This window comes from Oncorhynchus keta, chromosome 23 (genome assembly GCF_023373465.1).
Source record: "Oncorhynchus keta strain PuntledgeMale-10-30-2019 chromosome 23, Oket_V2, whole genome shotgun sequence".
Classification (NCBI taxonomy): domain Eukaryota; kingdom Metazoa; phylum Chordata; class Actinopteri; order Salmoniformes; family Salmonidae; genus Oncorhynchus; species Oncorhynchus keta.
This window is the reverse complement of record NC_068443.1, coordinates 15,326,364-15,346,136: the sequence shown is the minus strand read 5'-3', so window position 1 is coordinate 15,346,136 and position 19,773 is coordinate 15,326,364. Positions and strand designations below refer to the sequence as shown.

The 19,773-nt window shown below is 42.7% G+C and overlaps 2 protein-coding genes and 1 pseudogene across 4 annotated transcripts in view; 2 read left to right on the top strand and 1 right to left on the bottom strand.

Annotated features, from left to right (window-relative positions):
• Window positions 1–6,016, top strand: part of LOC118402503 (rho GTPase-activating protein 45-like) — a 34,122-nt gene extending 28,106 nt beyond the window's left edge. The window contains exons 14-22 of one of the 3 annotated variants that reach the window (XM_052476515.1): window positions 186–445; window positions 621–713; window positions 861–920; window positions 1,088–1,242; window positions 2,931–3,116; window positions 3,289–3,426; window positions 4,230–4,441; window positions 4,600–4,825; window positions 5,272–6,016. In XM_052476515.1, coding sequence (XP_052332475.1) covers window positions 186–445; window positions 621–713; window positions 861–920; window positions 1,088–1,242; window positions 2,931–3,116; window positions 3,289–3,426; window positions 4,230–4,441; window positions 4,600–4,825; window positions 5,272–5,442 — 1,501 coding nt within the window. In that variant the 3' untranslated portion in view covers window positions 5,443–6,016. Of the gene's footprint in view, window positions 1–185; window positions 446–620; window positions 714–860; window positions 921–1,087; window positions 1,243–2,930; window positions 3,117–3,288; window positions 3,427–4,193; window positions 4,442–4,599; window positions 4,826–5,271 lie in introns of all 3 variants that reach the window. The other 2 variants (XM_052476514.1, XM_052476516.1) reach the window with 2 other exon arrangements.
• On the bottom strand, window positions 6,013–12,541 carry LOC118401850 (DNA-directed RNA polymerases I, II, and III subunit RPABC1-like; annotated as a pseudogene).
• Window positions 12,542–12,749: 208 nt separating this feature from the next.
• Window positions 12,750–19,773, top strand: part of LOC118401849 (uncharacterized) — a 42,260-nt gene continuing 35,236 nt past the window's right edge. Inside the window, exons 1-3 of the mRNA XM_035799468.2 lie at window positions 12,750–12,896; window positions 17,281–17,483; window positions 19,518–19,622. Of these exons, the coding sequence (XP_035655361.2) occupies window positions 12,872–12,896; window positions 17,281–17,483; window positions 19,518–19,622 (333 nt within the window). The 5' untranslated portion in view covers window positions 12,750–12,871. The remainder of the gene's footprint in view (window positions 12,897–17,280; window positions 17,484–19,517; window positions 19,623–19,773) is intronic.

The window sequence follows — 19,773 nt, the reverse complement described above, 5'->3', positions numbered from 1 at the left end:
TTGAAATTGTTTACGTTTGACCTTTCAGTAATTCATATTGTTGTCGAGATCAGAAAATACCAGGTGCAGAGAAAAGTTTTGTAAGTGGCGTTACCCTTCAAAGGGTCAGAACAGGCCAGTTAGTTGGCTACCAACTACTATGATTTACAGGAGGAAGCAATGTAATTTTCTCCTTCCCTCATCAGTCTGTCTGGACACACCCGCCACAACAGCTCTAACACGGATGTACCAATCAGCACAGAGACCACACCTCCCACGGATTCACCAGTCAGCACGGAGACCACGCCTACCACGGATTCACCATTCAGCACGGAGACCACACCTCCAACGGATTCACCAATCAGCACGGAGACCACATCTCTCACGGATTCACCAATCAGCACGGAGACCACGCCTACCACAGACGAGGATGGTGGTGCTGAGGATGGAGTCACACAGAGATGTGGTGAGTCCTGATTGACTCGTGTAAGGGGTCATCCACTTCTCTAATGGTCTAAGAAGAAGAGTAGCACATGTTTCTAACCACAGATGTGATTTATAGGAACCACGATCCAAGATTAGAACTTTTCATTATGGTGCTTCATTTGAAAGCTCATTGGTGGTATGTGTCCTTATTGAAGGGCAAGGTCACCAATCACACAAGTCCTGGCCGTCAACGATGAAGGACTCGGACTGTCTTGGAGGAGTCTATGGTCTGGAGTCCTCCAGCACTGGTATCTCCTGATGTAGAAAGTAGAATGTCAACCTCCAGCACAGCTACCATAGAGCCTCAGCAATTTCTAGATTACACAAAAGGGTTCAGCAATGTATCATTCAGAATATTCAACGATATATAATAGTTTATTGCATGTGTGTTTCAGGGCACGTACCTAAAGCCAGTGAAGAAGAACATGATGGAAACGTCACCTCGTTTGAACAGGGTAACAAACACTCCTCCTCAAGTCTCCGTTTGTCTGAACTCTGTCTAAATCCAGATCCACACAGCGGGAGATTTGCATAAATAGTTCAGGTTAGGATACGACCCTCTCTTTCTCATTCTGAACTCTCTCTTCTCTCTTGTATGTCTTTTCTCTTGCTGTGTGTTCAGGGACAGAGCCAGAGGTCGCCGCTCCCACTGGTCCCTTCCGGAATGTGGGAATGTCCAAGGCAGCAAAGACCCACAGACTCCGCAAGCTCCGCACACCTGCCAAATGCAGAGAGTGTAACAGCTATGTGTACTTCCAGGGTGCAGAGTGTGAGGAGGTGAGACACACACACACACCCTAGGAGGTACAGTAGACTGTGTAATTTCTACTCTGTTTACTGACTGTAAAGTTACCATACTGCTCAAAAAAATAAAGGGAACACTAAAATAACACATCCTAGATCTGAATGAATGAAATATTCTTATTAAATACTTTTTCTTTACATAGTTGAATGTGCTGACAACAAAATCACACAAAAAGTATCAATGGAAATGAAATTTATCAACCCATGAAGGTCTGGATTTGGAGTCACACTCAAAATTAAAGTGGAAAACCACACTACAGGCTGATCCAACTTTGATGTAATGTTCTTAAAACAAGTCAAAATGAGGCTCAGTAGTGTGTGTGGCCTCCACGTGCCTGTATGACCTCCCTACAACGCCTGGGCATGCTCCTGATGAGGTGGAGGATGGTCTCCAGAGGGATCTCCTCCCAGACCTGGACTAAAGCATCTGCCAACTCCTGGACAGTCTGTGATGCAATGTGGCGTTGGTGGATGGAGCGAGACATGATGTCCCAGATGTGCTCAATTGGATTCAGGTCTGGGGAACGGGCGGGCCAGTCCATAGCATCAATGCCTTCCTCTTGCAGGTACTGCTGACACACTCCAGCCACATGAGGTCTAGCATTGTCTTGCATTAGGAGGAACCCAGGGCCAACCGCACCAGCATATGGTCTCACAAGGGGTCTGAGGATCTCATCTCGGTACCTAATGGCAGTCAGGCTACCTCTGGCGAGCACATTGAGGGCTGTGCGGCCCCCCAAAGAAATGCCACCCTACACCATGACTGACCCTCCGCCAAACCGGTCATGCTGGAGAATGTTGCAGGCAGCAGAACGTTCTCCACGGCGTCTACAGACTCTGTCTCATCTGTCACATGTGCTCAGTGTGAAAGTGCTTTCATCTGTGAAGAGCACAGGGCGCCAGTGGCGAATTTGCCAATCTTGGTGTTCTCTGGCAAATGCCAAACGTCCTGCACGGTGTTGGGCTGTAAGCACAACCCCCACCTGTGGACGTCGGGCCCTCATACCACCCTCATGGAGTCTGTTTCTGGCTGTTTGAGCAGACACATGCACATTTGTGGCCTGCTGGAGGTAATTTTGCAGGGCTCTGGCAGTGCTCCTCCTGCTCCTCCTTGCACAAAGGCGGAGATAGCGGTCCTGCTGCTGGGTTGTTGCCCTCCAACGGCCTCCTCCACGTCTCCTGATGTACTGGCCTGTCTCCTGGTAGCGCCTCCATGCTCTGGACACTACGCTGACAGACACAGCAAACCTTCTTGCCACAGCTCGCATTGATGTGCCATCCTGGATGAGCTGCACTACCTGAGCCACTTGTGTGGGTTGTAGACTCCGTCTCATGCTACCACTAGAGTGAAAGCACCACCAGCATTCAAAAGTGACCAAAACATCAGCCAGGACGCATAGGAACTGAGAAGTGGTCTGTGGTTATCACCTGCAGAACCACTCCTTTATTGGGGGTGTCTTGCTAATTGCCTATAATTTCCACCTGTTGTCTATTCCATTTGAACAACAGCATGTGAAATGTATTGTCAATCAGTGTTGCTTCCTAAGTGGACAGTTTGATTTCACAGAAGTGTGATTGACTTGGAGTTACATTGTGTTGTTTAAGTGTTCCCTTTATTTTTTTGAGCAGTGTATATTATTTGCTTGTCTTCCCTTCTGCAGTGTTATCTGGCATGCCATAGGCGTTGCTTGGAGAACCTGGCTATCCAGTGTGGCCATAAGAAGCTACAAGGTCGCCTGTCGCTGTTTGGCAGGGACTTCACGCAGGGGCTGGGAGATCCCGATGGTGTGCCTCTGGTCATCAGGAAGTGCATCACAGAGATAGAGAGCAGGGCTCTTAGGATGAAGGTGCTTTTACACTTACACACAGAGTAGGACACACACATTGAAAAAATGACTTGACATATAAAGTGTGTGTGTGTGTATGTGTATGTGTGTGTGTGTGTGTGTGTGTGTGTGTGTGTGTGTGTGTGTGTGTGTGTGTGTGTGTGTGTGTGTGTGTGTGTGTGTGTGTGTGTAGGGTATCTATCGTGTGAATGGGGTGAAGACTCGTGTGGAGAAGCTGTGCCAGGCCTTTGAGAATGGGAAAGAGCTGGTGGAACTGTCCCAAGCCTTTCCTCATGATATCAGCAACATGCTCAAACTTTACCTCAGACAGGTAACATACTGCTACATACACTCACAAAATACTCTCCCTCCACTTCTAGACTCACTATTCCTCCTTCACTCTGCATCCCACTCCCTCCCCTCACCCTCTGTCCCCTTCTTTCTCCTCTCTCCTCTCCTCTCCTCTCCTCTCCTCTCCTCTCCTCTCCTCTCCCGTCCCTCACTTCCTCTCCACCCCCCTCACTCTGTCCTCTCCACCCCTCTCACGCTCTGTCCTCCTCTTCCTCTCAACCCGTCTCACGCTCTGTCCCCCTCTTCCTCTCCACCCCCTCACTCTGTCCTCTTCCTCTCCACCCCTCTCACGCTCTCACGCTCTGTCCTCTTCCTCTCAACCCCTCTCATGCTCTGTCCTCCTCTTCCTCTCCACCCCATCTGTCCCACTCTTCCTCTCAACCCCTCTCACTCTGTCCTCCGATTCCTCTCCACCCCCTCACTCTGTCCTCCTCTTCCTCTCCACCCCCTCACTCTCTGTCCTCCAATTCCTCTCCACCCCCTCACTCTGTCCTCCTCTCCCTCTCCACCCCTCACTCTGTCCTCCTCTTCCTCTCCACCCCCTCACTCTCTGTCCTCCTTCCTCTCCACCCCCTCACTCTCTGTCCTCCTCTTCCTCACTCTCTGTCCTAATCTCCACCCTCTCACTCTGTCCTGCTCTTCCTCTCTACCCCCTCACTATTTGTCCTCCTCTTCCTCTCCACCTCCTCACTCTCTGTCCCCTTCTCTTCATCTCCACTCCCTCGCTTTCCCTTCTTCCCTCTCCAGCTGCCAGAGCCTATCTTGCCTTTCCATCTCTATCAGTCTCTGATGGGGCTGGCCAAGGAGAGCCTGCGTTCTGCGTCTCCTAGCCCAGATGGAGGTGAGGTGGCTGGGGCAGCAGTGCTGGCAGACCTGGGTGCTGAGACTCCCCTGGAGGTCCTGACTCTGGTCCACAGCCTGAGGGAGCTAATGCTAACGGAGCTGCCGCAGGCTAATACAGCCACACTGCGCTATATTGCACAGCATTTGCGCAGGTGAGGTGACCATGAGTAAGGCACACACACATAAAGTGTGATTTTAACACGGAACATTAATCCTAACGTTTGATGAAGAACAAATAGCTCATCGTGCCCATTTCTCCTTTCTTACTATTTCCTTCCTCCCTCTTATTTCTTCACTTTTCCCGTTTCAGGGTGTGTGAGTGTGAGCAGGAGAACAAGATGAGTCCCAGTAACCTGGGCATTGTGTTTGGCCCCACCCTGATGCGTCCCCGTCCCTCCGGGGCCACCGTGGCCCTGTCCTCCCTGGTAGACTACCCCCACCAGGCCCGCATCGTAGAGACTCTCATAGTCTTCTACAGCACCCTCTTCCATGACAGCTCCTACGGCACCCCAGTTTCCTCCTTAGCCCTAAGCCAGGTGAGAGCGACTGTGGGTGTAGGGTGTCATAGTGAAACAGTGTGCTGGTTCTGGTCTAGAAACAAGTAATGTGAGGAAAATACAATTATGGGCCTCGAGAGAGAGAGAGAGTGGAAGAGCGGTAGCAACCAAACAAATAGAAGAGAAGGACGCATTTAAAAATATATATACATTTTTTTTTTATTTAACAAGGTAAGTCAGTTAAGAACAAATTCTTATTTACAATGACGGCCTACACCAGCCAAACCCAGATAACGCTGGGCCAATTGTGCACCGCCCTATGGGACTCCCAATCACAGCCAGTTGTGATACAGACTGGATTGGAACCAGGGTGTCTGTAGTGACGCCTCCAGCACTGAGATGCAGTGCCTTAGACCGCTGCGCCACTTGGGCATACACACTATTGTTTATCACATTCAACCATTTCTCCTGTGTGTTTCTCCTAGGACGGTGGAGGGGAGGAGGGGAGAGACTGTGGGGGTGGGGGAGGAGTCCAGGGGAGAGACGAGGGAAACAAGACAGACTTAAAACACCACGGGGGTGAGACGCCAGATAACCACACTGAGAGACCAGTGGAATCAGACCGAGGAGGAACCCTCAGCCGCAGCACCCACTGAACCTCTCTGGACCTGAACTCTTCAACAAAGAACTTCTGGGAAAAATGGAAATGGAATTGTTTTTCAAATGAAAAAGTACTTTAGTAAAATCTACAAATTGGAATTAATTTGGGAAATTGCAGTTGAAATGAAAGTGGTTCCAACGTACTGTTTTAATGCGTTGACTACTGATGAAAGAGTTCGTACACTGACTAGATAGCAGAATATCATATTGCTGTTGTGTGAACGTGTTCATTTCATTGCATGACTTGAGGTATGATTTTCTAAACCAGTTTTGCCAAAATGCTGCACAAAGCTATTTTTATTGTTTTAATTACCTGGTGAGATACCAGGAAGGAATGTGAGATTCAGTGTTTTTGTGCCTGCAATTTCCTATTTTTGTATTCTCTCTGTATACCCCTTGTATGGTGTATTCATATGGTATGTCTATACTCCAGCCTACCATCTGCCTGTGTACTCACACCACTGCTGCTGGTTGGTATGCTAGTCAGAGAGAGATATGTTTATATTGTTACAGTTCTAACATCATTTGTTGTATATCCTTGGTGACATAAAATTCAAACGTCAAGCACTACGCAAATGTTTGACTCCCAATGATTGTTGCTGAGATTTGACTGTTTTGCAACACAGTAACTGCAGTCACGGTAATAATGAACACAAATGTCAATGTGCATTCAACTTCAATCAGTTATGTGGGACATTTTTTCAAATGTGAAAAGACCTTGCCTTGCTCTTTGACATTAAAAACAGTTGGATTTATTTCTTCTGAAATAAATCATTTGCCCGTTGAAATTAAAAATGCTTATTTAAAAAGAAAAAAACAACAAATGCAGAGGTTATCACCTCAAGCACATTGATAAAAACTAGTAGTAACAAAAGGTAAGCAAGTCAACTTATTCACAAAAGTTATTGGGAGACAAAGTGATGAGAGCATGTTCTTTCTTCTTCATATGAAACATCTTCAGTCATTCCCTGTCCGCAATCATCAGAACTCATACTCCTTCTGGTCCATAATAGAGCTGGTGTGTGTTTACTGCACCAGTCTGTAGGTGATGTATCTACCAGCAGTCTCACTCGGTCTGATGATCTTCACTACCTGTTAGAACACAGGCCAGCAGGTCAACACAGGAGAAAACTAAAATTGCACATAAAACACCTCAGTCATTTGTTTGTGTGTGTCACACCTGTCCTCTTTTCAGTCCAAAGTATCTGGCCACAGGGTCTCCTGCTTGAATCCTGGGTAACTGGCTCTCCTTCAGTTTACTGACACATCAATCAAGGAATCACAAAGGCAACATCATACCATCATTCATGTTCATAAATTGTGTGTGTGTGTGTGTATATACAGTGGGGAGAACAAGTATTTGATAACCTGAAAAGTCAGCAGTGTTTCCTACTTACAAAGCATGTAGAGGTCTGTAATTTTTATTATAGGTACACTTCAACTGTGAGAGACGGAATCTAAAACAAAAATCCAGAAAATCACATTGTATGATTTTTAAGTAATTCATTTGCATTTTATTGCATGACATAAGTATTTGATACATCAGAAAAGCAGAACTTAATATTTGGTACAGAAACCTTTGTTTGCAATTACAGAGATCATACATTCCTGTAGTTCTTGACCAGGTTTGCACACACTGCAGCAGGGATTTTGGCCCACTCCTCCATACAGACCTTCTCCAGATCCTTCAGGTTGAGAGATGCTTCTTGTGTTTCGGGTCATTGTCATGCTGGAAGACCCAGGCACGACCCATCTTCAATGCTCTTAGAGGGAAGGAGGTTGTTGGTCAATATCTCGCGATACATGGCCCCATCCATCCTCCCCTCAATACGGTGCAGTCGTCCTGTCCCCTTTGCAAAAAAGCATCCCCAAAGAATGATGTTTCCACCTCCATGCTTCACGGTTGGGATGGTTTTCTTGGGGTTGAACACATCCTTCTTCTTCCTCCAAACACAGTGAGTTGAGTTCAGACCAAAAAAAACTATATTTTTGTCTCATCAGACCATATGACCTTCTCCCATTCCTCCTCTGGATTATCCAGATGGTCATTGGCAAACTTCAGACGGCCTGGACATGCGCTGGCTTGAGCAGGGGGACCTTGTGTGCGCTGCAGGATTTTAATCCATTTTTATTTTTTTACCTTTATTTAACTAGGCAAGTCAGTTAAGAACAAATTCCTATTTTCAATGACGGCCTAGGAAGTGGGTTAACTGCCTGTTCAGGGGCAGTTCAGGGGTTTGAACTTGCAACCTTCCGGTTACTAGTCCAACGCTTTAACCACTAGGCTACCCTGCCGCCCCCTGCACCCTGTCTTCAGCCATCAACTGCACCCTGTCTTCAGCCATCAACTGCATTGTGGGAGGCACTATTGTCAACCAATCATTAGGGTGTTTTTCCCTGACGAATGTGAATATGACCAAAGATGTGACAAACAAGAACCAACTATGCCACAATTCATTTGCTACAACGGATTGGCTACAAATAAATGTACATCTTTGAGACCACTCTTTCACAAATGTATTGTATGTTTTGAGTTTGAGAGTGTGTGATATGGATGGTAGAGAAGAGGTTATTTGGACATTCTGAAGGAAAAGTTAAAAAGAACACCTGCTATGTTGACACTGCCATGTTGATATGAGCCTTGTTAGAAAACACTGACTTTGAGTTGTCGCAGATGTACCTCCCCCAACCAGACTTCCATCTGTTCTCATCTGCTTTAGTAAGCCAACTCGAACACGCTCAAAGTCCCCTTTAAGCAAGATACTGTGTGTGTAGGTTATAGTTTGCAGCCAAATAATTGGCACTCTTGCACCTTTAATTCCCCATTTCTTCTTCTAAAAATGTTGGTCTCCACACCTTATTGGATTTTTTTTCAAAATAAAGCACAAATAGCATGGACAACATTATTGGCACCCTGAAATTAGTACTTGGTTGCACAGCCCTTGACCAAGATAACTTGGACAAATGCTTATTGTAGCCATCAATGAACCATTCCAGGGTTCTTTTGATGTGTTTTTTCTCTGAATGCTTCGTTTGGTTGTGGGGAAGCCCCCACTACTGAAGGAGACACGAAAGCCTGATTGAACTTCACAAAGAATACACCTAAACAAGCCTAAATCCTGGGCGAAATGTTCTGTGGACAAATTAAACAAAATTAGAGCCCTTTGGCAATACAGATCAGAGCTCTGTTTACTGTCATCCAAAATGAAGTATTCAATGAAAAGAACACCCTCCCTACAATCAACCATGGGGAGGTTTGATAATACTGTGGTTTTTTTTTGCTGCCTCTGGTACTGGGGGCCTTGAACATGCACAAGGCATTGTGAAATCAGTAGATTATTAGGTCAAAGAGCAAAACGGAATGGTTCAAGAAGAAACACTGGACAGTTCTGAATCACATCCAAAACCAGCAGTTGGTGGAGAGCATTCCTCAAATATAGAAGAATAAGAGCAGTTTGCCAAATTGCCTGTAGAAAGGTGCAGCAAGCTTATTGATGGCTACATTATCTTGGCCAAAGGCTGTACAACCTAGTATTTGCTCCGGGGTGCCAGTAATTTTGTCCATACCATTTAATCTTAATAAAAATTGTAAACGTATGTTTGCAAAAATAAAATCCTTCTGCAATGCTGAAAATCCAATAAGGTGTAGAGACAAAGTTTTTCAACTTCATTTATTTTTTGGGGGCAAGAAATAGAGAATCATTTAAGAAAAGTGGAAGTGTACCAATATATTTGGCTGCAACTGCAACTCTAAACGAGCGCACATACCTCATGCTCTGTGATGTTGATGAGGAGCTCCTGTTGTAGAAACTGCTCCAGGATGTATTTGGGTGCCATGTCCACTAGCGACTGAAAAGAAAGAAACAAGGGAGTCATAACTGGCCACTGGATAGGGACGAGTGATCCACATAGGACAGGGCCACATGAAAAGTAACATCTCTGTTAAAACACTATGAAAACATGTATATTTTATTATTCTGCTCCATGGAGTAATCTGATGTGAATTAGCAGGTGTTAACTGTGGTGTAATTAGGGCTGTGACCTCTAGTCTACTCGGAAACCTTTCAGGCCCCTTCACTTTTTCCACATTTTGTTACAGCCTTACTTATAAAATGGATTAAATTGACGAAGAAAAAAAAAAACAATCTACACACAATACCCCATGACACAGCAAAAACAAGTTTAGACATTTTAGCAAAAAAAATAAAAATTAAAATACACCCCGGAAATATCACATTTAAATAAGTACACAGACCCTTTACTCAGACCCTTTGGTAGCGATTACAGACTCAAGTCTTCTTGGGTATGATGCTACAAGCTTGACACACCTGTATTTGGGAAGTTTCTCCCACTCTTCTCTGCAGATCCTCTCAAGCTCTGTCAGGTTGGATGGGGAGCATTGCTGCACAGTTATTTACATGTCTCTCCAGATACATTTGATCAGGTTCAAGTCTGGGCTCTGGCTGGGTCACTCAAAGACATTCAGAGACTTGTCCCTAAATCACTCCTGCAAAGTCTTGGCTGTGTGCTTAGGGTCATTGTCCTGTTGGAAGGTGAACCTTCACCCCAGTCTGAGGTCCTGAGAGCTCTGGAACAGGTTTTAATCAAGGATCTCTGTACTTTGCTCCGTTCATCTTCCCCTCGATCCCAGTCCCTGCCACTGAAAAACAACCCCACAGCATGATGCTGCCACCACCATGCTCCACCGTAGAGATGGTGCCAGGTTTCCTCCAAACGTGACACTTGGCATTCAGGCCAAAGAGTTCAATCTTGGATTCATCAGACCAGAGAATCTTGTTTCTCATGGTCTGAGAGTCCTTTAGGTGCCTTTTGGCAAACTCCAAGCTGGCTGTCATGTGTCTCTCACTGAGGCGTGGCTCCCGTCTGTCAACTGTGGGACCTTATTCAGACAGGTGTATGCCTTTCCAAAGCATGTCCAATCAATTTAATTTACCACAGGTGGAATCCAATCAAGTTGCAGAAACATCTCAAGGATGATAAATGGAAACAGGATGCACCTGAGCTCAATTTAGAGTCTTATAGCAAAGGGTCTGAATACTTATTTAAATAAGGTATCTGTTTATGTTTTTAATTGTTTTGAAAAAATAAAAACAATTTGCGCTTCGCCATTATGGGGTATTGTATGTAGATTGATGAGGGAAAATGTGTATTTAATCCATTTTAGAATAAGGCTGGAACGTAACAAAATGTGGAAAAGGTCTGAATGCACTGTGCATGACTGTATTATACAAGTGATTACTCCGAGCGGGAAGGAAGGCTAAAGAGCAACAGAGAAGCTTAATGGCTCAGTCCTGCCCCACCTGTTTGGCAGAAGGCGTCATCCCCATCTGGACCACGATGCAGGCACGTGTGATATTCTCCTCCTGCATGCGCTGGCAGTACATCTTTATAGTCTTGATTCCCACCTTGGGCTCCTCTGTGGACAAAGAGATTTGTTGATTGATGTGCAACAATTGTAGCGAAGTAAAGGTCCAGACAACTGATGCTCACAGACCAAAAGTTATTTTCAGAAAATAGCTTGTGACACCTTGGAAATGCGTGCTGCTGTGGCAGTCAGGTGCGTTTGTCTTCTAGTTACCTGGAAAGAAGACGAACATCTGGTCGGTCAGGTCATCGTTGTGGAGCGACCAGCACAGTGAGATCTGTCCGCCGTGGGCGCCCTTCACTCGGCTTGTCCCCAAACTGGCTCTTGAACTCGTCCAGAGTCTGGTCCAACTCATCCTGCGTCACAAGGTAGCCTCTGTTGTGGCACAACTATGTGAAAGGGGAAAAACAAATAAGTGGAGTTAGCTAACTACCGGTAGCTGAAGAATCAATTACAGAAGACAGACGGAAGACAGAAGCAACCACCTGTGCAAATTAGCTATCTAGCATGCTCTGAACACCTGTAACTAAAGAAGGACGTGGGTTTCTGTTGTGCATTTCCGCGACTGACCCCGTTCGTCTTTCAGTCACCCATGTGGGTATAACCAGAGGAGATGGCACGTGGGTACCTGCTTCTAAAAACCAATGAGGAGATGGGAAGGGCAGGACTTGCAGGGCAATCTGCGTCAGAAACAGAACTGACTTCTATTTTAGCCCTTGGCAACGCAGACACTCGTTGACAAGCACAAGCAATGTGGGTGCAATAATTGAATAATAGATGAATACATTTATTTTGCGACGCGAGCGGTGTCGTCAGCCCGTTAGAATTCAATTTAGCCTAAATGGCACCAAAAAAAATTATCCTTTTTTATTTTACCACTACAATCTGTTCTTAGGACGAAACTGAAAAATAACAACTTGTGTAGAAAGTAAACATCCGCACCTCAATGGTGCCAAGTGTGCTTGTGTCTGCATAACAGGAAGTAGGGAAAAAATGGCAACTTCTGACTATTTCTGGTCTAGCGTTTGATAACGAGATACAAAAACTAAATATACACATTTCGAGATATTAGGCAAAATAGACAGACATACCTATATTTCCCTATAGTAAACAATGGTAAACAATGGGACGACCTCAGAGTTCCATGAGTAATTTGTTGTTGTTTACATTTTAACTATAAACAACGTGAGCAGGTGTTCATTGCCAACTATAGAGAAGCTGCCATTGTGACATAGTACAACAACATGGGATTAGAACCTTCGGAAGGCGAGTTGGTGCCACACCAATATAACTAATATAACTAATAGGAGCTGGCAGGGTGAAAATGCTGTTAAATTAAGACCTGTTTTTTCGTGATTACTTCAAAGCTACGACAGGCAGCTTGGATATATGGTAATTTATGAAACTGGGCTAGACCGCGGATGCATTTAACTACTTCTTATTCGAAAAAAAAAATGTTAAAAATGTCATGTGTCCAGCCTACCTTGGGTACTCGAGAACAAGTTGTAAACCGAGGGTCTGGGATGAAGTAGTCTCAATTTTACAATTTACCTGCATGATTGTTTTGCGGATTTTCCATAGTCTGTAAGTCTCCTCCTCGTCATCCATAATGTATTCTATATGTTAGCTATAGCTTTCCACCCGTGAAAAACAAATCTTCACTGACGTTTTCCCGAAATCACAACTTTACTTCCGCACTTCAAAATCACGTGTTTTTAGGAGGTCTTCTTTTGTTTGTCTACAATTTTGCCTGCCATATTGATATTTGAACAATTCGTTTAAACGATTAGCTACATAAACAGTTTCATAATTTAATATGTAATTAAATAGCTCATATTTCAAATTAAAATATTGTATATTTCAAATGTGTAACGTTGAAGATTATGTCATCGCAGTAAAAACAGGCATTCATTTCTTACTGTGCATGCACCGTCGGATGCGTTGAGCTTTGGGTCTAATGCCGTAAACAAGATTTTCACGGACAGATTTGTCAAGAGAGCCACTGTTTTTGGTCTAGCTAATGTTTGCAAAACAACAAAATGCAAACTCTCCGGGAGGAAAAGGGTAAACTATCCATATATTGCAATTAATTGTATAGGTGACCTGTTGCAGTGTGCATTGCTGCCACAATTTCTAGCTAGCTAGCCAACCACCATCTTTGCCAGCAGTCTCGCGAAAAGGGCCATATATGAAAGGTTATTTGTTTAGTGGCTACACGGACTTTTCTGACGTGCAAATCGATATTTAATGTCAGGATTTGTAAAACATTTGGTTAATGTCAGGGTTAATGGTTTGGTTAAGTTAAGGGTCATTTTTCGATTTGGCTAGTCTTGCACGTCAGAAATGTCCGTAATGTATAGCCCTTCCCCCAGTCCCTCAACCTGAGACTGAAGCTGGGCCCAGGGGCGTATTCATTACGCCAATTCTGTTGAAAAACGTTTCTTAAGCAAACGCAAACTGGATGAAACGTGATGGACCTCCCTGAATTCGTCCATTAGAAACTCTCGTTTTAGCTGCAAATTGTTTCGTTTTGCAACTGTTTGGACTAATGATTACACCCCTGGCTTGAGCCTGGGGACGAGGTTAAACCACAGCCATTTTGTAAAATATCTATAGCCAGATAGAATATCCTGCGTTCGAACTCAATAATATAAATCATTAGAAATGTATTGCAACTCAGACAGTAGTATTTCTTTGTGTAATGTGTGTAGCTATATAGCAGGGGTGCTCAAACTTTTGGGTTTGGTGGGCCAAAGTATAATCTGACTGGTGGGCCCAACAAATATACAAAAAATAATAGGTAAACAATAGCTTTCTTGAAAACAATTGGAGAATTGCACTTCAAACAATCAAATTGCAGCCATATATCTTGACACCTAACACATTCTGATTACCAGTATTAAATATTTTCCCGTTGTATTGTAGAAACTGCAACCAAGTTTCTATGTTTGCAAGGCTAGAAATGTGAATATGTGAAGGGGGCCCTAAGTGAGATTCAAGATGGTCCTGAAATATTTTTTAAAAATCATGAATTGCATTGCTTTGCTTTTCTGGTTGGCTGGATGCAAGTTTCACCATCCAATTATTTCAAATTTACAGGAGTGCAAATTTCACCATGGTACAGACAATACATTGGCCCATGAGAATTATTAGAATATGGCAAATATGATTCTATTTTTGCATTTTATCCATGCTTGCTTTCATGGCCTACCTCAGACATAAAACAGATAGTGTCTTCAGAAAGTATTCATTCCCCTTAGCTCTTGACTTATTTCACATTTTGTTGTTACAACCTAAATTCAAAATGTATGATATAGTATTTTTTCTCACCTTTCTACACACTACCCCATAATGACAACTGAAAACACGTTTTTAGAAATTGTTGCAAATGTATAGAAAATAAATGTGTATGCACACCGCTTTGCTATGACACTCCAAATTGAGCTCAGGAGCATCCAATTTCCTTGATAGTCCTTGAGATGTCACTACTAGGCTTGAATGGCTGGTTACCGAGATTTACCGACAAAAACCATTCCCTTTCCCGGGAGAAATAACTGCAAAAAAAAATGTTAAATCATAATAAATGATTTATATGAACAACATAACGTGAAATGGAACAGTTAATTTATATGCATTGTCTAAATCTGGCTCTCTGCGGCCTTCTGTCTGCATGATGAATCATCACCGCACAGGGTGGGGACAGACATCTCCGTAAGGAGCACAGTTCACAATGCATGTAGACCTATCATCTCATCATGGGAACTTTTTGTCCTATCACAGGTAGGCGTACATTTGCTGCCTATGATACAGTAATATAAAGACCAAATTCGTGTCTAATTTACACATTATGATACAGTAATATAAAGACAGAATTTGTGTCTTAATTTACACATTATGATACAGTAATATAAAGACCGAATTTGTGTCTTAATTTAAACATCTCCATTTGGCTTTTGGCGGTCACCTTATTATTTTACTTGTAATTTTCTTTTAATTGCAGCTGCAGAGTTTTAAAACAGCCTATCACTCGAAACTTGTTGGTTTAAATCATTGCACGCATGACCATACTCTCAGTATTTCTCTCCATCAATTCCATTCAAAATAGTTAATCCAGTTCAAGATTTATATCAGGCCTATATATGAATGAAGGGTGATGTAGAATAATCTTCGTACGTATAGCCTCTGTCTCTTGGGCAATATGCGTGCTCCGCTGGCCTCCCTAAAAATGCTCCTTAACTCTTGGAGTCCCATGCAGGAAATGCTAAACTCAAACAGCTTGCGGGACATGATTTTCTTTAGCATTTCTTATGCCAATAGAATATTAGAAGAGGAAAATATTCTCATGTTTGCTGAATGTTAAATACAGCAGCCAATAGAACTGTACATATCATTTTGAAAGAGTGAACGCGCAATGAAGGTAGGTTATTCAGTTATTTATTCAGACCCATAACCATTCAATCTTCATGAAGAGAAGTGCAAGCCTTCTGCATCTCATTCTAGTCCTATATTATTCAAGCATGTCCTTAGAATTATTAATATAAGGACAACAAAACTTATTGCATTTAGGAAAGAATGAAGCAACACTGGAGAGAGAAAGAAGAGGTAGGCTAATAACATTAGGGGAAATATTCAGAATGATTTTTTCAACACTTGTTTTTGCAATTTCTTTTTATTGAAAAAAAATTGGTGTGATGTCATTTCTTCCAGCTGTTGTTATTGAAGTAAGATAGTTAAATCAAATTTGAAGGGAAAAAAAGTGCTGATGCATTACCAAATTTTAAAATGTGTTTTGTTTAAGGGGTGGAGTGGATTGGTCCGCGGTCGCCAGTTGCCCATCCCTGGTCCAGACGGACAGCAAATTCTTGTACTTCATAGTATATTCTGATCGGATGGCTTGTTCTGGTGCCATGAAACTAAATACCACAATAATCAGGTAGTATACCTGGCAAGTACAACAGATCAAAGATTTTTTGACCAAATTCATACTTGCTGCACTTTGCCTTTGAAGAGCAGTATGTACAATGACTATTTTAACCATTTACACTGAACATTTTCCAAAAACACATTTACTGGAAGAACTGTGTAGATGCAATCTCCCTCAGTATTTTGCGTGACTACGTTTTCCAAAACTCTTAAATATCTGCTCCAAATTCAGATTAAAATATGTTTTCCGAAAAAGAAGGGGGGGTCAGCTATGACGTGACACCTTGAGTTTGAAATCTCTTGGTTATTGAACTGCAGTAAATAACGTGGATTTACTCCCGGTAACTGAATTGCCATAATGAAATTTCATCATGGGTCTCTGATCTGTACTATATGAATGGCATTATCTTCATGGTGATGTGTCCTAAATAGGTACACAAAAAATATAAATATGCAATATCCTCCTTTTGCATATTTGGGTAGTATTCTACATACTGGCTATTATTTTAATGAGCTCTGCCCCCAAACAAGACCAAATTTGATTGATCCGGACCAAATCTGAACCAATCATAGAGGTCTATGTTTCACAAGTTTGGACATCAAAGTACAGCTTAATAGAGTACAGTAGAGTGAACCACATCTGAACAAATCATGGACCTCTATGTCTGGGCCAAATCAAGTCTGGACCGAACCAAAAATATGTATCTGTGGATGTTGAAATTAAGGCCAGGGCGGGCTGACCATATTTAAACTACTTTTCATTGTCCATGGACGTCCGGTGTCGGATGCTGGTTACAGTAAATTGAAAGAGATGGGCTCATGGGTCGGTGTCAGTCAGAGCCAGGTGGTTTGTGACTGCTAGGATTTCCCAATGTAGACAATTTTATTTCAGTAGTTCCAAAACTGATTTTTAATGGAATTTCAAGGCACAGGGCAATGCTTTCTCTCGTGGTCCAGGTGGGCCAAACCAAACATCGTTAACTTGGCCTTCTGGCCTCAGTTTGGTCAGCCCTGCTATTAAGCTTCCTCCCTAGAATTAGGAATTAGAATCATTTTATAGGATCTCTATAGCTTCCTCATTGATCAAGGCTGAATTTGATTCCCATAAGGTTTTCTCTGCCTCTGTTACTCCTCATCATTGATCTGACATGGATGGCACTGTAGAAAATAAAATGGATGTCACGGTGGTTTACACCTACCAGCTAACTTTATAAAACAACTAGAAACTGATTTTCTGGTTAATTAAGAAATCTAAACATACATATGTCTTTTTGGTTTGTTGAGTTAATTAGAACATCCCCATTTCAAGCTTATCTTTCTAAAAAAATGAATGTTATTTCAGAATATTCAGGCAAGTTAGCTGGCTAACTCATTGATTCGGTTTTGTAGTATAACCCACTGGAAAGGGGAGTGAACAAGAGCAAAAAGGGTTGGGACATATATGAAGTATGCCCCCCCAAGTTATAGTAACTAGCTTGTTTTTTCATTTAGATGTCAAATTTAAATGTTTTGTTTTCTCTTCTAGGTCCTCCTCTTCCTCTGTCGTCTATGCGTCTTTTTATTCCTCCACTGCGCCTGGTGTGTGCAGCTCTGTGGCAGGTTGTAGAGCGGAGAGACATCATGGACTATGGGCTGCTGGAGGAGTTTGCCACCAGCGTGTTGGACATAGTCCCTGAACTGATGACTTACAGAGAGAGGGTCCAACTCCTCATGGGACTGAGAGCACGGGTGAGTGGGGGTGACGGGAGAGAAAGGAGTTGCTGCTAGGCACAGATCTAGGTACAGTGTACCCTACTGAAATGTGGACAGTTTATGGAAGGAAAACAGGGCTGTGATGGTCATGGAATTTTGTATGCAGGTTATTTGTCAGCCAAACCGATATTTACAATTTTAGCGGCTTTTTTAAGCATTCTAGTATAGTTAACACACACATGGACACAGCAGTTTAAGGCATTGCATCTCAGTGCAAGAGGCGGCACTACAGTCCCTGGTTTGAATCCAGGCTGTATCACATCCGGCCATGATTGGGAGTCCTATAGGGCAGTGCACAATTGGCCCAGCGTCGTCCGGGTTTGGCAGAGATAGGCCTTCATTGTAAATAAGAATTTGTTCTTAACTGACTTGTCTAGTTAAATGAAAGTTACACACACCATACTGACCAAAAAGTTATTTTGTTGTCATTTACATTTGTCCCCATTACCAGTATAACATAATCAAAACCTATTTCTTTTACTTACTTGCTGTGCTGTTTTGTTGTTCAGTCGTTTCATTCTCAACCAGGATTTCTATGGAACGACGTTTGGGTCTTTGCATGTCAAAAGATATGCTATTTAACACTATTTGCCATGTCAAATAAGCTTGTTGATCAATCAGGACCTGAATATGACTGCACGTCACACAATAATTTAACGCGTTGATACATTTTTTATGTAGTTATTACACATTGATTACACTTACTCGTATTTCATACGTCACAACAATTCATTGATATGTATGCTATGATGCTGGTAAAGTTGTCTCGGGCACCTACAGTCCTGGTCATAAAAAAAGCTAGCTAGCTCCTGGATGCAAACAATGTTCTTCCCCAAAAACATAGCAAAATGACATCATCTGTTTCAGTAGCTATAGTTAGCTAGCTATAGTTAGCTTCACCGTTAATCAAACAAGAACTGTCTTCTAACCCTAATTTAGAAGACAGTTCTTATTTGATTAATGGTGGTCAGACCCATCTATGTGAAGCTAGCCACAATAGTGAACTTTGTGGTTAGCCTTCAAAATAAAAAGTATGGCATCATTCTACTATTTGCATCACTGTCAATGACACATTTATTTTGAAGGCAAACCACAAATTCCTCTATTGTGCCTAATCCTTATTGTGGCTAGCTTCACAGCCCATAACCCGTTCCGGTCGATCCTCACAAGCCAGATGAAGCTAACTGGCTGCTTATAATGTTAGCTTTGGGCAACAGGGTTAAGTAGCTGGCTAGCTATTTATTTTCATGGAATTAAGTTCAATTTCATTAGGCAAACAACAAGTGGCAACCTAGCTAATACTTACTCACTAGGATTCTTAAATCATTGCTAAGAATAATTAAAATGACTGCAGTTTCTACTGGTTATTGTTTTCAAATCAAAGTTTATTTGTCACGTGCGCCGAATACAACAGGTAGACCTTACACTGAAATGCTTCCTTACAGGCTCTAACCAATAGTGCGAAAAAAAGGTATGTGTGTGTGTGTGTGTAGGTAAAGAAATAAAACAACAGTAAAAATACATTTGAAAATAAGAGTAGCAAGGCTATATACAGACACCGGTTAGTCAGGCTTATTGAAGTAGTATGTACATGTAGGTATGGTTAAGTGACAATGCATATATGATGAAAGAGTAGAGAGCAGAGAGTAGGCTGTCTCATTGTTGGGGCGGCAGGGTAGCCTAGTGGTTAGAGCGGTGGTTAGAGCGGTGGACTAGTAACCAGAACTTTTATTTTACTATATTTAGGTCAAGTTTGTCCACTTGAAAATGAAGTTGATAAAAAAACATGTTTTTATTTTTATTAAAACGCTTATGATAGTTATTTTATTTACATGACGGCCTTCATCCATAATAGTCGTTTACACGATTGTACAATTACTGTGCCAGCCCTAGGAAAATGCTAGATTTACATTAGATAAGTGCAACCTCATCCTACTTAAACATTGAACTCAACAATCACACATACACACACCTGCTGCCATTTTTTATCAATTCTCATTTGATTGACAGCTGGTTCTGGAGTTGTGTCGCTGTGATGATGAGCTGTGTCGCCCTGATACTGTCCAGCCACACCTGAACAGGATAAGGAGCTGTGTCTCCAATCAGAAGGGAGAGGTGAGGACTGCTCGGAGAAGGAACCTTGATTCTAATAGCTCTGTTGGTAGTAGTGTGGTCCTTGTAACATGGTACTTGTAATGTGGGTTTTATTCCCACATTTGCCTCAAAAGACTATGTATGTAAGTCAGTATGTAAGCCTGTAAGTATA